The sequence below is a fragment of the Halichondria panicea genome, chromosome 11 (assembly GCF_963675165.1).
Source record: "Halichondria panicea chromosome 11, odHalPani1.1, whole genome shotgun sequence".
Classification (NCBI taxonomy): Eukaryota; Metazoa; Porifera; class Demospongiae; order Suberitida; family Halichondriidae; genus Halichondria; species Halichondria panicea.
The window spans coordinates 4864443-4891725 of NC_087387.1; the positions used below are offsets into that span (position 1 = coordinate 4864443).

General features: G+C 41.7%; 4 protein-coding genes across 14 annotated transcripts in view; 1 reads left to right on the forward strand and 3 right to left on the reverse strand.

Moving 5' to 3' along the window:
• The window catches only part of LOC135343942 (sushi, von Willebrand factor type A, EGF and pentraxin domain-containing protein 1-like), an 89276-nt gene that overhangs the window by 28437 nt on the left and 33556 nt on the right, over positions 1 to 27283 (reverse strand). The window lies entirely within an intron of this gene.
• Positions 269 to 27283, forward strand: part of LOC135343941 (sushi, von Willebrand factor type A, EGF and pentraxin domain-containing protein 1-like) — an 89975-nt gene continuing 62960 nt past the window's right edge. Inside the window, exons 1-32 of one of the 3 annotated variants that reach the window (XM_064540983.1) lie at positions 269 to 463; positions 590 to 745; positions 910 to 1107; positions 1327 to 1464; positions 1574 to 1756; positions 1978 to 2130; positions 2331 to 2543; positions 2722 to 2910; positions 3056 to 3229; positions 3395 to 3571; positions 3776 to 3949; positions 4237 to 4410; positions 4565 to 4738; positions 4937 to 5113; positions 5355 to 5534; positions 5918 to 6103; positions 6265 to 6438; positions 6949 to 7125; positions 7486 to 7665; positions 7872 to 8045; positions 8297 to 8476; positions 8665 to 8838; positions 9217 to 9333; positions 9547 to 9669; positions 9837 to 9959; positions 10139 to 10261; positions 10642 to 10767; positions 10939 to 11061; positions 11298 to 11420; positions 11524 to 11585; positions 11739 to 12232; positions 19931 to 20582. In XM_064540983.1, the coding sequence (XP_064397053.1) occupies positions 400 to 463; positions 590 to 745; positions 910 to 1107; positions 1327 to 1464; positions 1574 to 1756; positions 1978 to 2130; positions 2331 to 2543; positions 2722 to 2910; positions 3056 to 3229; positions 3395 to 3571; positions 3776 to 3949; positions 4237 to 4410; positions 4565 to 4738; positions 4937 to 5113; positions 5355 to 5534; positions 5918 to 6103; positions 6265 to 6438; positions 6949 to 7125; positions 7486 to 7665; positions 7872 to 8045; positions 8297 to 8476; positions 8665 to 8838; positions 9217 to 9333; positions 9547 to 9669; positions 9837 to 9959; positions 10139 to 10261; positions 10642 to 10767; positions 10939 to 11061; positions 11298 to 11420; positions 11524 to 11585; positions 11739 to 12232; positions 19931 to 20267 (5520 nt within the window). In that variant the 5' untranslated portion in view covers positions 269 to 399 and the 3' untranslated portion in view covers positions 20268 to 20582. Of the gene's footprint in view, positions 464 to 589; positions 746 to 909; positions 1108 to 1326; positions 1465 to 1573; positions 1757 to 1977; positions 2131 to 2330; positions 2544 to 2721; positions 2911 to 3055; positions 3230 to 3394; positions 3572 to 3775; positions 3950 to 4236; positions 4411 to 4564; positions 4739 to 4936; positions 5114 to 5354; positions 5535 to 5917; positions 6104 to 6264; positions 6439 to 6948; positions 7126 to 7485; positions 7666 to 7871; positions 8046 to 8296; positions 8477 to 8664; positions 8839 to 9216; positions 9334 to 9546; positions 9670 to 9836; positions 9960 to 10138; positions 10262 to 10641; positions 10768 to 10938; positions 11062 to 11297; positions 11421 to 11523; positions 11586 to 11738; positions 12233 to 12449; positions 13157 to 19930; positions 20583 to 27283 lie in introns of those variants that run through there. The other 2 variants (XM_064540982.1, XM_064540981.1) reach the window with 2 other exon arrangements.
• LOC135343962 (uncharacterized) lies at positions 13815 to 19190 on the reverse strand. 2 transcript variants are annotated; one of them, XM_064541012.1, is made up of 3 exons: positions 18988 to 19190; positions 15216 to 16229; positions 13815 to 14944 (listed from the first exon to the last, which is right to left on the reverse strand). In XM_064541012.1, exons 1-3 carry the CDS (start codon positions 19162 to 19164, stop codon positions 13964 to 13966), a joined length of 2172 nt encoding a protein of 723 aa, XP_064397082.1. In that variant the 5' UTR covers positions 19165 to 19190; the 3' UTR covers positions 13815 to 13963. The 2 variants fall into 2 exon arrangements, with proteins under 2 accessions (XP_064397082.1, XP_064397083.1); XM_064541013.1 differs by lacking the exon at positions 18988 to 19190 and adding an exon at positions 18386 to 18959.
• LOC135343965 (uncharacterized) lies at positions 21412 to 26337 on the reverse strand. The gene is made up of 9 exons (XM_064541018.1): positions 25150 to 26337; positions 24724 to 25065; positions 24492 to 24638; positions 24231 to 24443; positions 23786 to 23959; positions 23430 to 23603; positions 23043 to 23222; positions 22165 to 22278; positions 21412 to 22113 (listed from the first exon to the last, which is right to left on the reverse strand). The coding sequence occupies exons 1-9, from the start codon at positions 25211 to 25213 to the stop codon at positions 21584 to 21586; spliced, it is 1938 nt and encodes a 645-aa protein (XP_064397088.1). The 5' UTR covers positions 25214 to 26337; the 3' UTR covers positions 21412 to 21583.

The window sequence follows — 27283 nt, forward strand, 5'->3', positions numbered from 1 at the left end:
CAGCCTGGAAGGAAATTCTTTTCTGCTACTGTAAGTCAGTAAAATATGCTTCATTGACAATACTTGGCTTCACTGTTGTCTGAACACTTACAAAAGTAAGGGCATCTGTAATTGATACCAGCAACACAGTCAGTGTGATGCACATCGTCTGCATGCTGCATAGCAATAGTTATCAGTGACTGGTATCTAATGCTGCATACCTCCTGTGCAACTTCCTCTCTCTATAGTTACAACTGGACGTAGATACACCAGTTATGGAATGCTTTGTTGGTAGCTTTCAACAAGTGTTCCGTGCCAACGGATAGGCCTGCTCTCATAGTTTGCTCATGCAAAAACTGAAAACTTAGTTTGTTCTACTTCAAAGAGCTAAAAGCTAGACTAAAGACTATCTTCGGAGCTATGGCTCTACTCAGTGCGACTGTATCCATTTTACTTCTTTATGTCAGCATCACCAATGGACAAAGTAAATTACATTTAGCCACTGCATGGCTACTTACCTAAGTGTAGTTGTGGCTTTATATAATAGTTTTTGGTTCAATCTCTCTGTCGTCAGAACCGTGTGTACTTAGTGCTTACTGAATTTTTGCAGACACTGGTGTGAGGGTGGTGTTTGACTCGGTGACCCCAAACTCGTACACAGTGATAGAAAATGCTGAGGAACTGATGGTGTGCATCAGAGTGGAGGGAACCATCAATCAACAGTTCTCTGTCACCCTCAACACGTTTAGCGCTGGAAGTGCCATTGGTATGAATGAATTCTATAGAGCTACACAATTCAGTTGTTGAGCTAAAGAAAGATTGGTACTACATGCTGTTTAGGATTAGTCAGGTGTTGTTGTGTTTGTTAATGTGAACAGTGTTATTGATTTTGAGTACCAAAACTCCAATCATTTGATCTTCCTCTCCTAGCAGGTGGTGTTGACTATACTGACACCACGGCAACACACACGTTCATCCCATTCTCCACCCTTACCCGCTGCACGACCATTACTATTAATGATGACAACATACTCGAGGGAACTGAGTTCTTTTTTATCTCTGTCTCCTCTGACGATTCCTCAGTTGAAATTCCTCCGCTGGCAACTGTTTCCATCACAAATGATGACAGTGAGTGTTCATAAATTCTCATCCCATTTCTATGATACCTCTGCATTATCATGCAGTATCTGCTTAAGGGGGGGCTGGTATATGCATAGTGCACAATCAACTATAATAATTATCAGCTTGTTTACACTTGTCCGATAGCCATGTCCATATAATACGCTATACTCCTCAGGGACCAACTCCTAATTAGTCACCTTGCATTTATTAACCTCTTCTCTCCAGCCGTGGTGATTGGTTTTAACCAGACGAGCTACTCTACAATAGAGGGGATCCCAGGCAAGATGTGTGTGGTCATTGTCAGTGGGTCTATTGCGAGGAGTGTGTCATTCATTGTGACACAGACAGGAGGAACTGCTTCAGGTAACGGTGTCGTTACCGATATAATAATTGTTACATTTTAGTCAGTAAATTTTTTGTAGACATTGTCAGTATAAATTAAGTGTTTCATATGGTCCATACCTCACTCTAGGTGATGACTACATACCAGGACCTCTTACTGGTAGCATCACGGTAGCCGATGAGCCAGTGTGTGTGAACCTTCCCCTCAACAATGACAGCATTGTAGAGGACACAGAGACAGTCTTGCTCACTGTGAACAGTGCGGACTCACCAACAACAGCCACCACCACACTGAACATTCTCGATGACGATGGTGGGTGGGCATGGCTATTCTATACAGTATTTTTTGCTTTCTAATTTTATTTCTCATAGATCCTATTATGGTAGCTAGGCTAGAGTGTGGATATTGGGTTGGCCTTTGTTGAGACCTGGGTGTCTTGCTTTTTTGGCCCTTCATCACAAGGGTGGCTATTAAGAGGGGCTCCATGCACTGTATATCCCAATGTGTGCAATTTTTTGCAACTATTCTTTCAGGTGTGACTGTACAACTGGCCTCGACTCAGTTGAGTGTAGTTGAGGGAAACAGTGGAACCTCTTCTCTTTCACTCTGTGTCCTTCTGACTAACGTACAGAATAACTTGGATAGGGACGTGACCCTACTGATGAACACACAGCCATCATCAGCAGGTGAGGATAGCATGTTTTGAGAAGGGAGTAGGAGGAGTGTTATTATAATAACAAGTCACCCATTATAGTTCATTGTAATCGACACATAAATTATTGTGATCTTCTGTATGAGTTGAAATTAATCAGAATAACAGTATTTTTGATATGTCTCATTACATGCAGATACTTGAGCGTAACAGTTTATATTTCATTCTGCATAGATACGAGTGATTTTGTCTCTCTTGTGGATCAACCCCTCACTATTCCCATGACAACAGGCCTCTTTGAAAATGTTTGCTTTCAATTAGCTGTAAACGGAGATACAGTTTGTGAGCAGAGTGAGTTGTACTCGGTCAGTGTGACCCCTATGAACCCTCTGGACATGGTGACGGGGCTAGCCGAGGTTGATATTACAATTCTGGATGATGGAGATTGTGAGTGTGTTTGTGTGTATTGTAGTATTTTCACCATAATTATATCTCTTTTCAGTAAAACTAACCAAGGCAACTATGTAGTTCTAATTGTTACGCAAGGATACATGTGTGAGGCTGCCTCTTGAAGAGTTCACAACAACCTAAGTATAATTATTACTTTGTATTTCCTTCCCGTCAGCTATTGAAGACTGTGGTCCGCTGTCTGTTGCCAGTGGCACAGTCCAGTACACTGCCACTACCCGCGGCTCGGTTTCCACCTATACCTGCGCGCCAGGATTCATTCTGGAGGGGGTGGAGTCTCGGACCTGTGAGGCCACGGGATCATTGTGTTTAGGACTGTGGTCAGGGAGTCCCCCCACCTGCAGATGTGAGTCAAGTGTGTATGGAATTAGAGTTGGTAATAGATAGTACCTTGCACGGAATTTTTTCCGCCTAGCAGGTTGGGATGATCAGTAAGAATATCCAATAGATGTCTGTGACGTGTTCTATATTATACCCTTCCTTTCCTACAGTGGCTAACTGTGGACTCCTCCCTTCTCTAAGCAATGGGGAAGTTAGTTTTTCAGCGACCACTTTCAACTCGGTAGCTTCCTACACTTGTGACTTGGGTTACATCCTTATTGGAGAAACCAGTCGCATGTGTCAGCTGGACGAACAATGGTCTGGTGATGCACCCACTTGTGACGGTGAGATTTCACTGTATTCTCTTCGGCACTTAAGTTTTATGAACTGGAGAAATAAATGTTCATGCCTTTGCCATAATAATATATCTACTCTCATTATTGATGATTAATATTATTAAGCATAAATTTCATAAGTTTAATTAATGTTTCTCTGTTTTTTTCATACAGTTGTACAATGCCCTTCGATCTCAGCCCCTGACAATGGAGGTCTAATCTTTACCAACGGCTTTATCTTCAGCTCTCTGGCTAGATACAGCTGTGAGGGAGGCTACGATATCAGTGGAGCAAGCATCCGGATCTGTAGATCTACTGGACTTTGGAGTGCCATTGCACCCACATGTCAACGTGAGTGATACACTTGCAGTTCATTGACTCAAACACTCCAACAGTTTGGTATTACAAATAATATTTGTAGTTTGCACTTTATTTTAGCCGAACTTCGATTGTATTCACTTATAGTGTATAGCTGAAGTAGGAGGCTTTAGCATAACCTGCAAAATTAAGTGATTATATTTTTACTGCGTCCTATTCCTGTCTCCCCTTTTACAGCTGTTGACTGCATGGGACTCAATAATCCGGCCAATGGGATGGTAGCTCTGTCCGGTACCACTTTCACACACACGGCCACGTACTCATGCCTCAGTGGGTTTGCTCTGATTGGGCAGGATACTAGACAGTGTCTGGCAACTCGGCTGTGGTCTGGAGAGGAACCAACGTGTGTCGGTGAGTGCACTAGGAGTAATTTATTATTGCATGGTCAGCATAAGTAGTATAATTTATGTATTATGTACCCTACTATAACTGATATCAGTAGTAACCCTTGAGGCAGCCTAACAGTAACTTATAGTGGATACAATAAAGAGGTGGCCTGTCAGCACATCGCATGCTATTGGTACATGCATTAACCTGGCGTATATTAAATTGAGGATGAATTGATTGTTACAATAGACAAGCTTTACTAGAGCTCCTACTTTATTAACTATAATTATACCCGTCTCTTCCTCATACAGTTGAGTGTGGTGACCTTCCTATCCCAAGCAACGGTGCTGTGAGTTACAGCGACACCACCCTCATCAACTCCGTAGCAACCTTCACCTGTAGCGAGGGTTACATAGTGACTGGAGACTCCACCCGAACCTGCCTACTCACTGGGATGTGGTCTGGCATCCAGCCATCTTGTGAACGTGAGTTAGGCTCTAGTATATATTGCGTATCTGTACCAATTGAGAACCTGTGATTGTACACTCAGTTTTCACACTTATTCAAAACAAAATATTTATGTTCGTTCACTAAGTAGTATATGAATCCTGTTGTCATACATTATTGCCATTCCCTCAGCTGTTGATTGTCCATCTCTATCGGATCCCCTCAATGGACAGGTCCACCTCACCACCACCACTCTGAGCTCCATAGCCAGCTATTCTTGTGACCAGGGTTTTGCTCCCAGCTCAACAGAGGATCGGCTCTGCCAGACTACTGGACAGTGGTCTGGTTCACCACCAGTGTGTACAAGTGAGTGCATTCTGATTCTATATCTATATACAGTAGATACTACTTCCTATGGTAATAATTTTCGTGCCACTATTCAAATCTTAATTCCCCAGTACATAATGGTATGTTGTCATGATGACTTTCAAAAAGTTGCATACTCACAATGATATCAGAATCCATTAGAGTTTTCTGTAGAATAATTCGCTTCTTCTCCATTAGGAGTAGACTGTGGTCCTCTTGCTGACCCTCAGTTTGGTTTCGTCACCCTGACTCCTGGTACTGACTTTGGGTCTGTTGCCGCCTATGCCTGCAATACTGGCTACGAGCCAAGTAGTACCACAGACCGGACTTGTCTCGGGTCGGGGGTGTGGTCTGGAGACATGCCCACCTGCTCACGTGAGTCAGAAGGACGTTAGTTAATTCAGTAAATCAGTTACAATAATAATTATGCATGTAAAGGGGACATAATGAAAGTAGATCTAGTATACGTAGTATGTTGTATATATAGTTCTGCACATCAAAAATTAATTGCTTTTGCAAATTTCTTATTCACAGCGTAATTACGTAAGCCTACCTGACTTACATGATAGTTACTACTAATCACAATTACCAATTTGTAATTAACATTCTCACACAGTTATTGACTGTGGAACACCTAGCTCCTTAAACAATGGCGGACAAGTCACAGTCTCCCTCACCACCTTCGGCTCATTATCAGTGTACACTTGCCTCTCTGGCTATGTTCTCAGTGCTCCGTCCTCAATCCGTTCCTGTATGGAGAATGGGAACTGGTCAGGATTGGATCCAACCTGTGATCGTAAGTCTTTGCTGTGTATAAGATTCACTATATAAATTATACCGTATAGCGGGTATATTTCAAGGGTATAAATGTTCGCGGTTTTCGCGGATTGAGCCTGTACCGCGAAAATTTCTACCCACGAAAATTTATAATAGTAGGCGTGTTCAGTATTATGGATTCGAGGCTAACAGTGTGGAGGTACAGCTGCATGTTGATGTGCGCATGCGCCAAAAGGCTAGAACTCAGACCACGAAAATAAAATCCGCGAAATCCTTTGTAATGGTCCATCCGCGAAAATTTATACCCTCGAAATATACCCGCTATACGGTAGTCCGAATTTTGCAAAAGTGTATTGCTTGAATAGTTTTGCTTGGTCATTAAAATGTTTCCACGACATGCAGCTGTTGACTGTGGTCCCCGGGCTAGTCCCATCAACGGTCAGGTAGAGATCACCCCCTCGACAACCTTCACCTCCACGGCAACTTACAGCTGCACCAACGGCTATGATCTCGTCGGAATAACGGAGAGAGTGTGTGAGGCTGATGGTGATTGGTCGCTGCAGGGGTCACCTGACCCTGTCTGCAATCGTACGTCACTGTGTATTTGGGGGAGGGTGTTGTTTGATTGGATACATAGCTATAAACAAATTTATACTGCTTTAAGGGCTAGCAAATCTCAAATATGATACTGGCGTAATGCAGTGTCCAATGCACTGGCTTGATTTGTATTTTGTTATCTCCTATCACAGCTGTTGACTGCGGTCAGCTGACGTCGCCTAGTAACGGTTTGGTCACTGTTTCAGTCACCACTTTCCTTTCCGAAGCTATGTATTCGTGCAGCAATGGTTATATTTTGATGGGTGTCGTCTCAAGAACATGCACGGCTGATAGAAACTGGTCTGATGCTGAACCAACTTGTGAACGTAAGTAAATCCCCATGTAGGGAAGATTCACATACAATAATTATTATGACTCGGAGGTAGTGAGCGTAATTAAAATGTGCATGTTCATTCAAAGTGTGTTTGTATTTGTATGTACATCATAGTGTAAACAAGTATGTGTTTACTGCAATATCTCAGACGTATTTGCTTCGGAACTTCTGACGTACATTACGCTTGAAACCTATTTGGAATTCATCAGTGTGTTATTGGGCCATCGTTAACAACCATTCTGCTTTGTGCGTGTGTGTCACTGCATGGCTCCATTGTTGACCGATGCCATAGCAGGTACACTGTTTTCATACAAACCCTTACAATGATGTGGTGTCCGATTACCTCACAGGGCTCCCCAAAGGAAAAAACACAGCATGTTTGTCAATGCCAAATCAATCAAATGTTAATTCCATGAGAGCTTGCACCTTGCATGCATTCATCTTTATGTGATAGACGTTGTATTGTATTACATTATAATAAATACTGTTACTTCTCCCACAGCTGTAGTGTGTCCCAGCCTGAGCAACCCAGCCAATGGTGTTGTTGATCTCAGCCAGGGCACCAGTCTAAATGCAGTGGCCACTTACTCCTGTAATGTTGGTTACAGACTGGAGGGAACAGGACAACGAACCTGTGGTCCCGAGGGGGGGTGGTCTGACACTCAACCTGTGTGTGAAGGTAATATCTTTGGCATTACTTATACTGTACATTAGCTAATTAGAATCATATACTATTGTGTAACCTTAATATGTAGTAGTTATAAAATATTTATGCATCTAGAGTAAGTCGCCGAACTCCGTCAGACATCAACGTGCGTCAGGTAAAAGGGCGTGTAACGCACAAACAAAACAAGACTGATTCAATTCAATAATAATATTACACACACTAACAGATGGCCATGGGCCTATTATCCATTGGATGGTCATAATTTTGCACTACTATCTAGTTGGTCGACCCATAATTATATTCCATACTACTACAGATGATCTCTATCCCACTTAATGTACGCTATTGCTATCTCCCTCTCTCTTTGAACAGAGGTGACTTGCCCTGATGATCGAGTGGACCCGATCAATGGGGCTATTCAGATTATGACAGGACTAAATTTTGGCTCCCTCGTCACCTACCTGTGTGACCCGACTTATGCCCTCATTGGTACTTCCACCCAGACATGTGCGGCCAATGGACTTTGGACCGACGAACCACCCACATGCCAGAGTAAGTGTGCTGGTTACTTACATTGTTTTTATGTGATTTCTGCAAGACTATAATACATACTATGAGATCTGTATAGTAATACGTATGGTGTGTCTCGTTAGCTAGAATTTATTGAGCACATGCATACACAGTTTCAAACTCTATAAAGTGGCACAAGGCAATGATAGAGTTTGCACTATTTCTCTTCAATTTATACCTCTTTACAGTGATCGGTTGCCCCGACAGAGCTAACCCAATCAATGGGACATCTATTCGGTTAACGGCCAATGTTGTCCAGTTCTCATGTGATCGTGGATTCACTCTGAGTGACTCCATCCTTGCGTTTAGTCAGTGTGAACCAACAACTGGGTTGTGGTCAGGCCCAGTGCCCAGCTGCATTAGTAAGTGTGCATGTCCTTCTATTACTATCTCTGTCTATGAATCGTTTTAAGATCATAATTAGATAGTGGTACAACAGCCACAATAAAACGGATGAAAAAAGTCACCTCCAAGACAGGATTCACTGTATAATTATGTTTGTGCTGTGTGTGTGTGCGCATGTGTGTGTAGTAATGAATAGATGTGCGCAAGCTTTTCAGGATATATAGTACTAGCTCTATTTTACCTGATTTTTATTTACTAAACTTCTCAGTTGAGGACTGTGGACCACCCCCTGCTATCTCTGATGGTACAGTGGACTCTACTGGCACAGTCTATCTCTCTGAGGCTGCTTATAGTTGTGAGACAGGATTCAGAGTACAACCTCTGGCCAGCTCTGTGAGAGTGTGTGAGGTGGGAGGGGTGTGGTCAGGAGAGAATGGAGCATGTCAACGTGAGTTTTTGTCTTGTGGCATTATTAAAATTATGAGCAATTAGTTGGACAATTAGATATGCCATGATACTCTCTTCAAAATGAGACGCACTACACTGTTTATGCTACTCTCATCAATTGAATACTTTTGTAGATCAAATAGTAATATTGCTTCGTATTTAATCTCTTCAACAATCCCTCATACACAGCTGTAGATTGTGGTTCATTGAGTAATCCGACCAATGGCATGGTGAGCCTTGACTCCACCCTTAGGGGTTCCGTAGCTGCCTATTCTTGTCAGGACAACTACACTCTGGAGGGCGTGGCCCTGCTAGTGTGCATGGATAATGGGGAGTGGTCAGAGGAGGAGCCTCTCTGTGAAGGTACGTCATTATTTGCTTAGTGTGTTTATGAAAAGTATTGTCACTTACTTGCATGACTTCTAATCTGTAAATATCCACCTGCATGCATGGACTGTACATATACATGCATAATTATGTTAATTGTATAAACTACTCTACCACAATTTAGTATAATGGCTCAACCTCAGCTCAACTGTCTATAATAACGTATAAACTACTACAATCAATAATTTTAGTACAGACTAAACAGATACCTTATCTCAACTGTCCATAATAATATTTATTATTATCGTATAAAGTCTCTCCTACTACAATTAGTACAGACTAAACAGACACCACTCACTCAAACTGCTGTTACACTACGTACTTATAATTATGCTATGTACGTACATCTGACAGACACTGATGAGTGTACCCTGGGGCACGACTGTGACCAGGTGTGTACCAATACTGAGGGGGGCTACGAGTGCAGCTGTGCTGTCGGGTACAGGCTGTCCGGGTTCTCACGCTGCGAAGGTGAGTGAAGAGGGGGAAGGCAACTGAATACAGTTTTAAATCAAAGGGAAATAATTATTTAATTGAACAGGGGTACAATTTTGGCGGTGTATTTTCTTATTGGTTCATTTTGGCTCTCAATTGTTAATTATGTTCTCTCTCAATCATAATCATAGAATGTGTAGATTCAGACGCTCTATGCTAACCAATGAATGTACATGTTCCTCTATTCAGACATTGACGAGTGTTTGTCCAACAAGGGAGGGTGTGCTCAACTCTGTGTGAATAACCAGGGCTCCCGGGATTGTGACTGTCTCCAAGGATTTGCACTAGACCAAGACAATGTCAACTGTAGTGGTGAGTATTTTTATGTAATAGAGAAAGTTCGGCTTTTATGATACTTTCATGCCTCAATTGAATTGCTAGCAGTTACTCCTAATTGCAATCTGTCCTTGGTGGAAAGAGAATAACATAACAACAAAGCTACAACATTCATGATAACCTCCCCAAACACACATGCACAGATATTGATGAGTGCTTCTTGTCGAAGGACAACTGTCACAGCAATGCCTCCTGTACCAACACACTGGGAGAGTTCAGCTGCTCCTGTCAGCAGGGCTTCCAGGGAGATGGTCGAACTTGTATAGGTGAGTGCAGCACGGCAGCTTGTGGCTTGTCTCTATTATTTCTTTATTATTAGAAACCCTTTTCCTCTGTACAGAGTGTTATAATAGTTATAAAAGCTATAATGATAACATGTTGTTCCCCTTGTTAATAATTATTATACTGTGGTGCTTACACCTTTTAAACATTGAATATCTCACAGATATTGATGAGTGTGCTCTCGGAAATGACAGCTGTTCACAATTTGCCACATGTTCCAATACCGAGGGTAACTACACCTGCTCCTGTTTGGATGGGTTTACTGGAGATGGACAAGATTGTCAGAGTAAGTGAAAGAGCAATATTCTCACTCATTTTTCGATTAATCTCTTACTTTGGAGTGATAAGCTGTGATCATAAGCTGTGGACTGGTAGGATTTCCCAGTTTGCGTAATGATATTCTGCGGCACTGTCACAGTATAGGATACTCTTATGTAACACCTTTGCGTGGGGAACAGCGGTGGCCTTTGTTGAGTGTATGTATTGTTTGTATACATTTGAGGATCAAGGTGACTTGCCTTTACGTTGCAGTTCTTTCCTCAGAGGTGGCCATTAAGATTAGAGTGGTTCTACTGACCACTGCAAAATCGAAGATCTATTTGCATTGCCCAGATTTAAATCATAGCCAAAGCTGTGCAAATACCATGTACGCCACCACACACACAGATATAGATGAGTGTATGGAGGGTGGTGTGAGCTGTGCCCAGAATGGAGTGTGCACGGACAATGAGGGCAGCTATGACTGCTCTTGTGCACAGGGGTTCATCGGGGACGGTACCATCAACTGCACTGGTAAGCTATTAGGACTGGTTTACAGTTATGACGCTTTTTTAAAAAGCATATACCAAAGTTGTGAGTCAAATCACAGGAAACATTTTTGGCATAATAATTTTATTCTATTGACATTGCATAGCTATATTTAAATGGCTGTTACAAGCAGTTTATGCAACGAATCTTATGCAGATATTGACGAGTGTGATAGTAGCCTTGACAATTGTCATGACTTTGCCATCTGCTCAAACACAATTGGCAGCTTCTCTTGCTCATGTGACGAAGGCTTCGCTGGGAATGGCATCAGCTGTAATAGTGAGTATACCTGTCATTACGAATGTGAGGGTGTATAATTTATTTGTCTATGGTGAAGTATCCTATAATAATTATTATAGGCAAACCCCTGTTTTAAAGAAAGCACAATCATAGTTTTACAAGAGGTTGCCTTACAACAAAAGATCCGAGTCTATTGTTAATTAAATGAAGTAGTTGCTCTACATTAACGATATAGTAATAGTTAGTGTGAGCAATTATAAAGTGATTTGTTTCAGATATCAACGAGTGCGAGATAGGGATGCATGGTTGCCATACCAATGCCGAGTGTATGGATACTGATGGTAGCTTCACCTGTTCATGTAAAGAAGGGTTCACTGGAGATGGAATCAACTGTACAGGTCAGCAAATTATTATTACCTATTCAAATTCTAGTTAGCTATCATGTGATCAAATCTACTCCCTCTTCCTTACTAATGACGGCATATATCATGCACTATACAGATCAGTGTCAAGCCATATTCCAGGTAGTGTTAGGAGGAGTGGTGGATTGTAGCACTTGGAGGGTGAGTTGTCTATAGCTGAACAAGCACCATGCACGACAAATATAGAGCAAATTATACGAAATACATCCTCGCATCCTAATAAGTATAATAGTGAGCTCCATGCTTGTTAAGTTATTTGAAGTACGTTGGGTTGATGTTATCCCTTTTTTACAGCTTGATGATACTAATCCCAAGCTAAACGACACCGCCATGCAAGTAGCCACAGAGATACAACAATCTTGTACAGACTGTTCGCTCGGAGTGACCCAAATCACAAATGGAGAGTTCAACTGTTTAACAGAAGACACACCTGATCAAGTTACCTATCGTGCAAACCTCCATGGCAACACAGACTCAGATTGTGACGATCTGATCGAAAACATTGAATCATGGGTCCAAGGCGCTCAAGCGTCCATTTCTGTGCAGGGTAACAGGCTGAGGATAGTTGCAAACTGTGAGATTGGTGTGGATACGTTTACCTCTCCTCTTGAATGTGTATCGGAGACGACAATGAGCGTGACAACTCTTGGTCTGGGTGCATCCGAGGGTATATCCATACCGCTAGTAGCTGGGGCTGCAGCTGGAGGAGTGGTGCTGATGATAGTGGTGCTTGTTGTGGTGATTGTCGTGGTGTCTTTGCTGTCTGCATCAAGGAGAAAGAGAAAGAGGTAAATTTACGTTGTACATGACAATGATATCTGGAGGGGTGTACTTTCTATGGGTGATCATTTCTGTGGCTAAATTGTAACGACTGCATAAGATATGGCTCGATCACTTTTATTGGTACGTAGAAACACATGTTTCCACCTTAAGCTATTATTTGCTAATTGTGGAAATACTTGATCTAGTATCTATCAGTACTATTATTTCAATCCCCACCTACAGTGTTGAGATACCCACCCATTTCGTGGACAACCCTACAGCCAATGATTACACCAACTTCACCCCACACCCTTTCGGGGAGGTCCACAACCCAGTCTCCCCCAGCAGCTCAAACGTCCACCGCCCACTCATTCCACAAACATCCCTTTCAAATTTCGGACAGAATAATGACCTACGAAAATCTTCATTCAACCCTCAGGGCGATGTCGTTCCAATGCTGGGTCGCTCGTACAGCACACTGTCTCGAGACCGAAACAAGATAAAGCCAGTCTGTGCTGAACCTCAGGAGGAACAAATGCAGGAAGATTTGTACGACAGTGTGTACGACGACAGTAATGTAACCATGACGACCAACGTCGCTGATGTAGGGCCCGAGGTGGAGGAAATGTACGATACAAGCATAGGAATCAAAGCAGATGAGATTTATGATTCAGTGGCCGAGGATGAGCCAGAGGATACGTTTAATGACTCTTTCGAAAGTTCAGGTGACGAATCAATCTACGATAAAGCTGATCTTGGACTGGACATTAACTTTTAGTTTCCATTATTACCCTCACATTCCATTAATTATAGAATTTATTTTTCACACATCAATCTTCTTTTGTAGAGAAATTCACTGGAAAAATTGGTGGATGTTATAATTGGGCAATTTGGCGGATTATAATTTTTTTATATCGAAGAGCGCTAAATTTAAAACTGTCAAATTAAAGTTTTTCGGTGGACACAACGTCATTGCTGTAGTAGTCACGCCTGCATGAGACACCAAATTAATGAATTATGTTCAAATGGCATATCCGCCAACCAATTAAGTCTCAAAAGCCACGCCCCTTCACTCAAAGAAAGGTCTGGCAACAGTGTGCATGTGGAGTTGTCGCAGAGGAATTTAATTACGTATTCACTCTGCTACGCCCACTCTATGGTGGGCGTGGTAAATTAGCTGCTCAGCCTATCAACATGCTAATTCATGGCATTATGTGGTTGTGGTTTTATGATGACCTTACAAATCTAAAATCTGATTGTTGGTGCCAAGATCCTGGCGTATTAACCAACGCCATAGCAGATACTAATTCATTAGTCTACCGCATAGCGCTCAATTTTCGCTGTTTTTGTGGGTTAGCAATCCTACACGAAACTGACTCTGTTACCAGCACTTCGATTGTACCGCAGCCTGTATAGTTTATCATGTTAGGTGTATATAAACGCTCCGTCCATATAATCGGAACTATATTGTTACTGGAACAACTGTATGACTGAATTATATGGACATTTCAACTTTAATTTCGTATTCTGGGTGATTAAAAGTGAACATGTTGTACATACCCGTGTAGCACTTTTTTTTTGCGGATTTTTTTCGAGGATATAAGTTGACCACACCCCTAAGATTCAATACAACACACTTTTGAGGCACTAACATTTCGAGGTTTAAGGTCAATCTGCGAAAAACGGGAAATTTTAGCTCCTCGAAAAAATGAAGTGCTATACATTGAAATGAATAAAAAAAAAACAATGCATGTAAACTAGTGTGAAGTGGATGAGATTACTGTGTACACAGATCTGATAATGGTTAAATATCTATGACCGCCAAGTACACACAGTTTGCCAGATAGTTCAATGCAGTGACAACAGTACATTTCCTCAGGAAGGTCACCGCATTGTGTCCACTGGTCTTTAGTAGGATCGTACAGATAGATGCTTGAGGTAGTATTATTTCCTAGTCCTTTCTCTTTACTACCCCCCACAGTCAGGAGAGTGTTGCCGATGGCGATGGGAGACGACCCATAGAATGGCACCTTTGCAACAGATTCCCACACACCAGAACTGGCTCGTAATATGAGGGAGGGTACATGAGCTCCAAACACTTCTTTAGTGCCTAAACTTCCTACAAGATACAGTGTGTCTCCAATTAGGCAAGTGTTGTAGCTATCATTAGTGCGGGGAAATGGTTCGGCTGTAATCCATTTATTACTTGTGTTCAGAATGTTTACATCGGCTATATCAGTGCTGTTTGAGTCAACTCCACCGATAACGATCAGATGGTCCTGATATCCAACAATTATTGGCTCAGTTAATGCTTTTGTCATGGGGGGAAGTGACTGGATCCATTGTCGAGAGCTCTCATCGTATGTTAGGATGATATTAGTTTTTTGTTTTGTAGACTTGTCCCGACCTCCGACCACTAGCAGTCGACCCCTCAGTGTTGCTATGGTGAAGTCGTCTACTGGAGGAGGTGGCAGCTCATCCCAGCTATCCTGATCTGGTGTGTACACTAGCACAGTCTCAGTCCAGTGTCTCCTGCCTCTCATGTACAGCTTCCCGTTGATAGCCACAGGATGATCGAATACTTCCATTCCCCTTGGTATGTCCTTGCATCTTGTCCAGTTGAAGGTGATGGCAGTAGGAACAGTTGGTTGTAGTGTGGTCGACTTGTGCGGTAGCAATTTGTTTCCACTGCTGGAATCAACAATCTTGATTGCTTTTGTGGTTTTGTTAGTGGTTATCTGTATAAAAATAGATAATCAGGTGGTGTGTATATTGTCAAACACAGCTGTATTATTGGCGCATAACACATGAAAATATACCATCTACACCCATTTCCCCACCCCATTGACACCATCACCTTTCCTATCGGCAGATAAATGCAATTAATACTCTTTATTGCTGGTCAACGTCAACCAAAGCACACTCAACCATAATATTTGTACAAGACAAGATATTTTAAGGCACAACTACATCTTTTCATAAGGGACTACCGGCCCCTCACACAGTCACCTCTCTCTGTCCGGAGCCCAGAGGTGTGTCCTCCCGAGGCTGTATTTGTAGAGACCTCACTGAACTGAAAAGACGATCAATTTCTTTGCGTTGAACTTCCAACTGCTCTTGTTGGAGAGTGGTCAATTCTTCCAGTCCACGAACTTGCTCTCGTTTCTCAGCTTGAAGATGATTAATTTGAGCTTGTAATTGAGTGTTTTGAAATTGCTTTTTGGCAGCAACTAGCTGTATTTCTTCTTTCTGTTGAATCAGTTCCAGCTTGGTCTGGGTGCTGTTCTGAGGGAGTGTTGTTCCAACCTCCTCTAATCGTCTCAACACCACTGCAGCAGATGGTCGATCTTCTTGGTCATACTCTAGGCAAGCGAGGGTCAACTGGACTAGGGAGTGGGTCTCACCAAGAGCTGCTTTCATTTGTATGATGTAATGTTCTCGACGTTCAATTTCGGAGCGAGCAACAAGCTTTCGAGTAGCAGGGTCACGATATGTTGCAGGTTTCAGATCTTTGGGAAATGTTTGTGTCAGTGTGAACAGAGATACTACACCAAAGGAGAAGATATCTATGGCAGTGTTATATTGTGTGACCCCTTCCTCTTGAACTGCCTCTGGTGGCATGTACACACCAGTGCCTGGCATTTGAGTCATTGAGGCAGCTAGCCGGCCAGGCTGAATGTTCACAATCCTAGAAACACCCAAGTCTGCTATCTTGGCATTGAGACCATTATCGACTAGAATGTTCTTGGCAGACAGATCACGGTGGGCAATGGGTGGAGTGCGGCTGTGCAGATAGACCACCCCTCGGCCAGTCCCCGTCAGAAGGTGCACTTTGAGGTCAATAGGAATGTTGGGGCTGGTTTCTAAAAGGTTGTCGAGGCTGGTTTGTAGCTTCTCCATCAGTAGGACAGGGAGTTGGGCTCCAGGGAGATAGCACACCCCCAAGAACTGTACTATGTGAGGGTGACGAAGCCGGCTCATCAGCTTACACTCCTCCACGAAATCAGTCACCCACTTCTCAACCTGTGGAGGGACAAAGTGGTATAATTATGAGACATCAAATTGTTTTTGATATAGGTAGTCACTAATTTATAATGAAAGCACCGAGGGTGCTGATGCCTCGGTGGATCAAAGCTACATAACATAAAGCTACTGTACACACATTGTATCATGATGAACATTTTTGTTTTGCTGCATGCAAACTCAAAGAGTGCATGGGTAATGATCGGCCACGATTGTTGTTAAAAACGATCGATGCCAAAAGTTCAAGTCTAAAATTAATGGCTGCATCAGCAAAGCCTTGCAGCTCTCTTCTCACTCTTGCAGCTACCAATATAGCTAGCGTTCTAGTGCAGAGCTAAATACTAAGTACAGAGTAGCAACACTCGGTAAACAAGTTTGGCTACGTGCTCTTCTGAAAAGGTTGCAATGGCATTTCAAGTAGGCATAACTCGAGAACGAAGCTTTATTTTGCAAATCCACGAATTGAGAACATGACTAGAAGCCTATAGAACTTTTTACTTGCCACTTTATTGATCCTTGAGCAGCTGTAGCAGCCTGACTACACACACACACACACTACCGTATACCTCGCTTGCGCATGCGCACCGAGGCAAAATAACCATGCATAGTCAATACATATAGGCTTTGCATAAAAGCAAAAATTGTCTATAGTGCATGGTATACAGTGCCTTGTTTGCAGCAATTATATAGTGCTCTATAATTATGTGACAGGAAAACCAGACTTTTGAAGCAAGCTAGTGATTAATGTACCAAAGAGCAAAGCATCGCCTACTCTGCATACGCCACTGCCTTACTAATCCATGAGAGTAGAACCTACATAAATTTTCACATTTTTTGACCAATGAAGAAAGTTACTGTAATCAGAGCTAGAATGAGTTCTAACCAAATATCCATTATATTATATCTCACTAAAGTCAGAGGTTGACCTTCATAATGTTGTCATAACTTTGTTATACTTCAACCAGCTAAAAGTTAGCATTTTCTATGTAGAAGTCCCGCATATACTAGTCAACCACATAAACCATAAAGCCATAGTTGACCACATAACTTCCAGGGGCCGGAACTCTAGACATTAAGAGCTTTCTTTTAATACCGATGTTGTTTTCTACAACTTGGTATTGGAGGCTGCATTTTCAACACTATTGATGAAGGTAAGCCATTTTTTTCACAGCTAACGCGCATAACAATTATATAGTAACTATAATAATAATGAAATGATATCTTATGAAAGGTATTCATATTTACAATACATTTTGGGCACAAGAAGGTGCAATTGACGAGACATTTTAGCAGTTGTTTATCTTCAATTTCACCCTTAACCTACCTGAGGAGACAGGGGGGTATTATGAGACACCATGGCAAATCAATTTTTAACTATAATTATACAGCATGGCCTTTGACTTGAAATACTGTCCTTCTATTGTCTCTTAAAAATGTGGTACCTGCAGACAATAATTATACAGTGGCATTTCACTAAATTCTACTTGAGTTGAGTTGGGCCCCTGGAAGTTCTTTGGTCAATTATGGCTTCCTTTATGTGGTTGACAAGTACATGTATGCCAGGGACTTCCATATATGGAAAAATAGTTGAAGCTACAGCTCTAAAGCATATAGAAGCGAAGTATGACAAGTTAATCATTATTTTCACACTCAATTTATTTATATTTCCCCCTTTTCATGTATCTCTCATGAAACCTTATTAGAGAAAGTGTAAGTCAGCCACTATAATACAGTGTACAATACAACTCCGAAATGTTCATCAGTGCATGCTATTAAAATGTCTACGTTTAGCCAATTCATGCGCCCACGCTTTGAATTATAATCGCTATGTGCATTAGCCTCGTTCCCAAGCCGATTTGTCTCTAAAACAGCGCTAGGTCGACAACTAGGCCTGCATGCTATTAAATAGTCTGGGTCCATGTGGTCTATCAATGTTTTTGTGCTGCTTTTAACTAAGAGTAGTACAAAAAACATTCATGGGGGCTGGAGAAAAAAGCTCCATTAATATTCGCTTGAAACTCACAGTGATTGTCCACACAATACCAGCCAGCATGAGAAAATGCCGTAACGTCACACCATAGACTATGGTATATATTAAACGACTGCATGTGTCTATTGCTAGTAAAAGATCCAATGGTAAAAGGGATATTGCTCACCATAACAATACATCCAAGCCACTTGCGATGCTCCTAGAGGATAGATACCAGAGATCTATGCCTAGAGGGTGTATCTGAAACATGTGAAGCTTCCCAGCACTGGTGGTCCTATATCAACCTTGTCCACCCATATATAGCAACTGGACCTGTTCTTTCATGAGAGTGAACTCTTTGCTTCGCACAAGACAGCGTACTCCACTCCAAAACACTTGCACACTAGCTAGCTAGGCACATGACACGAAATTATGGTAATATTTACGGAGCAAGTGTCTTTACATAGACCTTTAGTGTTTGCTTATACTCAGAAATTCGCTCGTTTTGAGTGAATACCTAAAGCGAATTCCAACCACGCCCAGATACAATCAGCTGTCGATCTCGGCCTGGGAACGAGGCTATATATGTGTATAGTCAGTCACCTGCATACCCTCTCTTTTTTATACGCCCTTGCTTCAAGTACTCCTTATTATTTAAAGGTGGATTAATATGGGCATCAAAAGCTGTTTTCTACTTAAGTTAAGATTTAGATTCGCAAGCCAGTAATTTCTGCAGTGACGGCTTGCGAGTCTAATCAAGATCCACTAGCTGGGTATAAGTGTAGTTACCTGCTGTGGAGAGCCCAGGTTGACAAGCTGTTGGTGCAATTTCTTGGCAGCTACCGTTGCTCCAGGTATCTTCACCTCCTCCACACTGCCATAAGCACCTGCTCCTAGTACACGTCCAGTCAACTCAACTGTAGCAACTATGAATTGCTCCAACTCGGGAGCTGTGATTCTAGCCATCCTATACAGTCGAATGGCCAAGGCACCGGAAGTCCATGTAAATGCCTAAGCGGTTAATTTATCCAAATACGTCATGCTGGAGAGTAAACAAAAAAGAGGGCTTGAGTTTGAGGCTAGTTTTAGAAGCACGCGTAGGTCATAATTATGGTAAAAAACAACACCACAAACTGGAAGGGCATCATCCCAGCTACAGGTTGATAATCAGGTTTGTAGAGTGTAATCACACTGGAACGAAGTTACAAGCCAGTGTGTAGAACAAGTGTGTTTAGGTGTCTTTACTCCTGCTTCTGCAAAATCAGTTCCCTACTAGATCACAAGTTTTCAGGTGGTTGATGTTGTACAGGTACTGGGTAGGTCTATTCTATGTTGTTAAATTATTAGCTAGTTGTTCCCATTGTAGTCTCGAATACCCGCCTTAACCTAAAAGCTTGTTTAGGTTGAGGCGGGTATTCGAGACTATTTCCATTGTTGGTTTAGATTTTATGCAGGTTTAAAATAGTATGTGGTTTTTCAGCATGTACAATGTGTAGTAAGTGAAATAAATATAGTAAGTGAAATAAAATCAATATACTGATACACAGTTTATGTTTATAATCAGAAACCGACTCCTGCTGTGTGAATCATCACTTTCAGAGTCCCCAAAGATGTCAGCATCATCTATGTCTCCCACTAGAAAAAGATGGGGACGTGTTTTCACCTTAAGCTATTATTTGCTAGTTGTGGAAATACTTGATCTAGTATCTATTATTTCAATCCCCACCTACAGTGTTGAGATACCCACCCGTTTCGTGGACAACCCTACAGCCAATAATTACACCAACTTCACCCCATACCCTTTCGGGGAGTTCCACAACCCCGTCTCCCCCAGCAACTCAAATGTCCACTGCCCACTCATTCCACAAACATCCCTTTCAAATTTCGGACAGAATAACGACCTACGAAAATCTTCATTCAACCCTCAGGGCGATGTCGTTCCAATGCTGGGTCGCTCGTACAGCACACTGTCTCGAGACCGAAACAAGATAAAGCCAGTCTGTGCTGAACCTCAGGAGGAACAAATGCAGGAAGATTTGTACGACAGTGCATGTGTACGACGGCAGTAATGTAACCATAACGACCAACGTCGCTGATGTAGGGCCCGAGGTGGAGGAAATGTACGATACAAGCATAGGAATCAAAGCAGATGAGATTTATGATGCAGTGGCCGAGGATGAGCCAGAGGATACTTTTAATGACTCTTTTGAAAGTTCAGGTGACGAATCAATCTACGATAAAGCTGATCTTGAACTGGACATTAACTTTTAGTTTCCATAATTACCCTCACATTCTATTAACTATAGAATGTATTTTTCACACATCAATCTTCCTTTTGTACAGAAATTCTTAATTATAACTGGAAAAATTGGTGGGTGTTTTAATTTGGTGATTTATATTAAAGCGCCATAAACTTTGGTGGACACAACGTCATTACTGTAGCCACGCCTGAGACGCCAAATTAAAAAACGCCAATATCCTGTCGCAGGCTAGGGGATCAGACACCTCCATATACACTCTGTTGCCAGACCCTTCTTCGTGTGAAGGGGCATGGCTTGCGAGACTAGCTATATATAATTAGTGCTTAAAATTATTAACCAACACCATAACTGTGACAAACGCTATTTCATCTACAAATAAAGTAGCACTCTACGTATATACATGTATACACAATGAGCATGCATGCACTCCATACAATTATAGTGCATGTGTTAGATCTAGCAGACTGCCCCTATTTCAATTTTCGTATTTTAATACATTTCCTAAAATGGTATCAGCCTGTACCCAACAACACAACTGCACTTGTAGCCTCCCTCAGTGTTGGTACACATGCACCTGGTCACAGTCGTCCTGCCCCAGCTAGCTTAGGGCACAACTAATCGATCGGTGTCTGTCAGGATGAGCATTAGTGTATATAGCACTTATACTACTATACATTATAATTAATAACAGCTCTTATATGCTAAGAAATCTCATGACCACCTTGACATGCATATATTGGACAATGGCATGAGTGCAAGATCTGACATAGTATCTATAGTGTACGCACAATGTGCATGGTCAATATTTTATTTAACATGCTAGATCGATCTATAGGGTCTGGCGTGTTGGATTACATGTATCTAATTGACTATACGCCATGCAGTAATAATATCAATATCCATGCTTATTCTGAGTAGTCACACTACCTTACATTACCATAATAATGCATCACTGTATCTTAGATCAATATTGCATTATAAATAATGCAATAAATAATGCATGCGATAAATTTGTTACAAAATTAGTCTCACAAAATAATATGCATGTGCATGTAGCTCTAATTCAAGTAACGGTAATCTACAAAGTGTTCTAATCTGTGTTCAATAAAAGCTTAGTCATATAATTATGACTTAGTGTCAGCAGTCACACTAGTGTATGCCTCATTCTCTGTGGTGGGTATATACATATCTATCGGCTGCCTTACTCCAGCGTAGGCTTCATTTATTATCATTGCCTCTTCTGCTGTCCTACTCAACCCGTTAGCGTCAGTTGCTATGTCATTGTCTTTAGTAGTGGTAACATCACCATAGGCCGGATTTAGTATTATGGGTGGACCATGTGATACAGGTGAAGGATTGGTAATATAGTCATAGGTTAACTGGGCCATTTGTGGTTGCTCGGTTGTGCCATACGATTCGTTTGTTTCCATGGTTACTTCATTTATCCCTACCACTCCCTCGTTGCCGTAGTCACTTGTTGTGACAACATTTCCATAGGCTTTGCTCTGAGTTAGGTTGCTGTTGGAGTCAGTTGATTCCTCGATGGTAGTATAGAGGGGCTCTTGAGTTGAAGGGACCTCTGTGCTAGAACTAATTATTGGGGCAACATTGATGTCTTCATAATACTCACTATTGGCTTGGTAGGTAACCACTTCTGAAAAATGTCATTTAATTGACAGTCTGCAAATTAATACAATGATCTTACCTGATAGCTTAGTTCTTTTCTTGTGCATAACACACAACAATAGAACTGTTGCGGCAATTATTACTAAACCAACTGGTACTGCTATTCCCACATAGAGTCCAACATTGTCAGCTGCTGTAGAGGGAATTTATTTATATAACAACGGTGTCAGTCAACCATGGAGCCGAGCCATGCATGCAGTATATGGTTGGTTGGAAGATTTAAATTTTATGGAGGAAATACTTTGGGGCGTAAATGGTTCTTCTGCTAGCCATCTTGACTGAGGGGCCAACAGCGAAGGCATTTCTAGCGTATGAGATTTCAAAATCACGTGATTTTCAAAGTCTGATTTTCAATAATTTCAAGATTTCCAGCTGATTTTCAAGATTTAATTCATGATTTCTTTAATATGGCGTCAGTAGCAAGTATTCATTTAGATTTCTGATTTACATGTATATTATTGTGTGGATTTCATATATAGATTTCTGTAAAAAAGTCATTACTTCGTGGGTGGCTACTGGCTAGAGAGACTGGAGGATATGCCTTTTTACTCGCAAAAATGGAATGCCCAGCCTATAGCCAGAGAACGGCCAGCTGTCCTTGCTATTGGCTCGAATCCAGTTCTCTTTTCTCAACAGGCCTGTGATTCGAGGCTCTGTTTATGGAAGGCTGTGAACTCGATACCACAACTGCATGCATGGAGACCACGTGCACTTATAAAAAGGCGTGACTTCTTGTGCCGCTAAATTTCATTTGAGAAGTTCTAGTTGGGCTGTATGAGATTTCACTTGTTGCCGGTTATCAATCATAATAGTGAGCTATAGAGAGGAAATCATTGTATTATGTGCCTGTGCAAAATTCAGACTATATAGTGAATATTATAAACAGCGAAGACTTACAATCACAGGTTGGATCCAATCCTGACCAGTTCCCATTCTCCATACAGGAACGGATTGAGGGCGGAGCACTGAGAACATAGCCAGATGGGCAAGTGTACACTGAGAATGAGCCAAAGGTGGTGAGGGAGACTGTGACTTGTCCGCCATTGTTTAAGGAGCTGGGGGTTCCACAGTCAATAACTGTGTGAGAATGTTAATTACAACTTGGGGTAATTAATTAAAGTACACATTATGTAACTATCATGTATAAGTCAGTATTTGTAGATTTAGGTAAACACTGTAATAATTATGCCTAAGGCTATAGTGTCACTCTGAATTGTGGGCATCAAAATGGCTGGGAAGTATAGTATCTATAATACTGTATAGATTGACTCAAAATCCACTCACTTGTACACACTGGTGGTAAACCAGACCACTGTCCAGTAGTCTGGCAGAGCCGATCCTCTGTTGAGCTGGGAGCAAAACCCTGGTCACAAGAATAGCTGGCTATGGAGCTCAGAGTGGTGGTGGTGAGGTGGACCTGTCCATTGAGGGGATCCGACAGAGACGGACAATCAACAGCTGCATGTGGAGGAAATGGAGCTAGGTGACAACGAGATTCATACTACTTAATAAAAACTTAATTATAGTTATACTCAACTATATACTTTTTGTTTGAATTAAGCGAGTGTTTACTCACAGGCTTTCAAATGGTACAGGCATACCATCATCATGCACATTATAGACCTCCTCCATTCACTCACGTTCGCAAGATGGTTGGATGCCAGACCACATCCCAGTGACTAGGCAGGTTCGGGTGGAGTCTCCAGTCACTATGTAACCCTCGCTACAGGTGAAGGTTGCTACGGAGTTGATGAGGGTGGTGTCGCTGTAACTCACAGCACCGTTGCTTGGAATAGGAAGGTCACCGCACTCAACTGCATGTCAGGGTGGGGGAGTAGATATTAAAAGTATAAGAGTTCTTTTTCCGATTAATGTCTCCATATAGCTATAGTGCTGTGCTGCCTCTTTAATACAGCAACTATTAGTCTGCCCAAAGTCCAATGCATACATCTCAGAGCTACCCCCATTACTGAATCACATGCCCCTGATTATTATTTGGAAACATGCAGGTGTATCATTTGGAAACGAATAAAATGTAATCTCGAAGTTTAAGTCTTTTTCAAGCGGTTAATCTTACTAGCTCACCATCATCGTTAATGATTGTAACTACCACTTGACCGTTGGTAGGACTAAGCTGATATTGTCTGTTACTGTTGATGGTCAAATGAAATGTTTCATCTGATTCCACACTCTGATCTGAAGTGATAGGCACGGAAAAGCACCTGCCACTTGCGGGAGTGTTCTGGTCAAGAACAATTACCATTGACCGTAAAGAGGGGTCGTAATCTCTGTCAGCCTCTGAAATCATAAATGCAATAATCTGTGTCACTTATACCTTTCTTATAACTGTGGCTGTTCCGTCAGTAAGAGTGACCATGAGTGTTACCATAAGAGTTCCCTCTATGGAGCCATTTCCTTCGATCACGACACAGACTTGGCCACCCTGATCCTCGAGGAACTGATAGCTGGTCTCACCAAATCCAATTGTTAGAACTGAAGCAAAAAACAATGGTGTTAAGCAATAAAATAGTCCTCTGTTACTTTATCTGTTAACAGTACAGCATAATTTTTTGCTTACTGCCAACATTTCCAATAGTAGCTGTCTGGGGGGACATATCTGTAGGTGTAGTTGTTCCGCTCAAAAAAGCTTCAATTCTGAATGATTCAAACCCTTCCAGAGCCTCATCAGCAAGAGTCTGAATGTTTCTACACTGCTCCAGGTCCATGCCTAGGCCGAAGGTGAGAGTCTCGACAAAAGAGGTGAAGTCGCTACCACCTGTAGTAGTACTTATTGCACCGCCAGCTCCCCCATCCAGTGTAGACAGCACGATTTCAGTTACTGATTCAGGAGTACTAGTATATGTGACACAAGCTCTTACAGTGTCACCTTCGTTCACAAGAATAGGAGTTATCGACAATGCTGAAAAATAAATAACAATAGTTTATTGGAAAATGATCTTTAGCTTCTATAATATTATTGCGTGCAACTATATGAATTACTTACTCCGAGCATTGATCAGGTTCGAACTGGACACCAGTAGTAGCACCAAAACGGCAATTGACTTCATGTTTAGATATCTACCTTTCAATCCGTGATTGAGTTTATAGTTTAGTCAGTCACAACAGAGATATCTTGCAAAGTGACGTATACAAATGTGCTGTTGTCTGGTTGTTAACACAGGCCACATGTTAGTGCCATAACTGATTTAAGTCAGTTGGAATGAACTGCTTTGTTCTGTGGGTTTTCTGTGTCATGTTGTTAGTAGTCATCATCGCTAATACTAAATGTGTATATAGATTGTCGCCAGGAAAAGTTGCCAGGAGACTATCATGCAATGTTTTCAGAAGCCCTCTAAAGAAGGAAGCAAAGGTTGCTTATGATGTATTCAAGAGTAAAGTTATACAGAGGGGATCTGTCCCTCTGATGTTTCCACGAGAATGTTGATCCATAGGCAAGGATATGCTTTTCTACATTATTTTCTGTGGTGGGTATAATTATAGAGTCTACATGCATATCTATCGACTAGCGTAGGCTTATATCATCGTCACTTCTGCAATGTTTTCAGAAGCCCTCTAAAGAAGGAAGCAAAGGTTGCTTATGATGTATTCAAGAGTAAAGTTATACAGAGGGGATCCGTCCCTCTGATGTTTTCATGAGAATGTTGATCCATAGGCGAGGATATGCTTTTCTACATTATTTTCTGTGGTGGGTATATATAATTATAGAGTCTACATGCATATCTATCGACTAGCGTAAGCTTATATCATCGTCACTTCTGCTGTAAATGTCCCGCTTAGCGTCAGTTGTTGCATGTGACTATCTTTAGTGGTGCATGGTAGCATTACCATAGGCCGAGTATAAGTATCGTGGGTACGTACTGTAGAGGTGAAGGTGTGGGTAGAGGTGAAGGACTGGCGATATGGTCGTAGGTTAACAGGAACATTTGTGGTTGCATGGTCTGTATACAGTAACGTGAAAACATTGTACACTGAACACAGGATAGCCAACCGTAGAGGGCACTCAATTGAACACTGTTGCCTGCACAAAGCTTCAGAATCTGGGGAATAGATTGCAATTTGTTGTGCACAGGAAAGACACAAGCAATCAGGTATAGACACATCATATTTGATATTTCGGAGGTATCATACACACAACTATAGACCTGGTTCGATTTTCACATTGTGGCAGACTTCACTCACTAGAGTTGCATCTCATTATGACGTATCGATGGAAAACCTCCTCTGGAACATCTAAGTGCATGTTCAATTGTGAAGCACTGTCCACAAACACAGTGGGATCGAGGTTATTTTAGCCTGTGAGATTTGGCAGAAGATTGCTCTATTATTTCTTCCAGTGGTTTAAAATGTTTGGAGTAGTTTTGCCTTTGCCAAATACGTCCACCTGCTAGAAAGACCATGTGCATGTCGAATGCAGCAAATTAACTGGGTGACTATAATAGCTATTGTTTCAATTCCTCCATCTACGCACAATATTATAACATAATAGTCATCACACTATAATATAGTTGGTTTAGGGTCTGGTCTTTCATTAATCTAGATGACACACTTGCATTACTATGCATTGCTGCATGTATTAAACGATAGTAAGCCAATTAGAACTTTTATTAAACGATAGCGCATGCGATAAATTTGTTACAAAATAAAGTCTCACAAGTGTGTACAATCATGTAGCTATTTGTATATATACACATGTTCTGTGCTCAGTTAGTAAAATGTATAGTCAGTGTCAGCGTTCCTAATGTATTTATGACTCAGTGTCAGCAGTCACACTAGTGTATGCCTCATTCTCTGTGGTTATTAGTGGTGGTAACATCGTCATAGGCCGGGTTAAGTATCGTGAGTGGATCGTTTGATACAGATGAAGGATTGGCAACCAGTTGTGGTTGCTTGGTGGTGCCGTATGCGTTGTTTGTTTTCATGGTTACTTCATTTATCCCTCCCATTCCCTCGTTTACGTAGTAGTAATCATCTGTTGTGATAGCATCCCCATTGGCATTACTCTCAGTTAGGTTGCTGTTTGAGATAGAAGATTCCTCGATGGTAGTATAGAGGGGCTCTTGATTTGAAGGGACCTCTGTGCTAGAGCTAATTATCGGGGCATCATTGATGTCTTCATA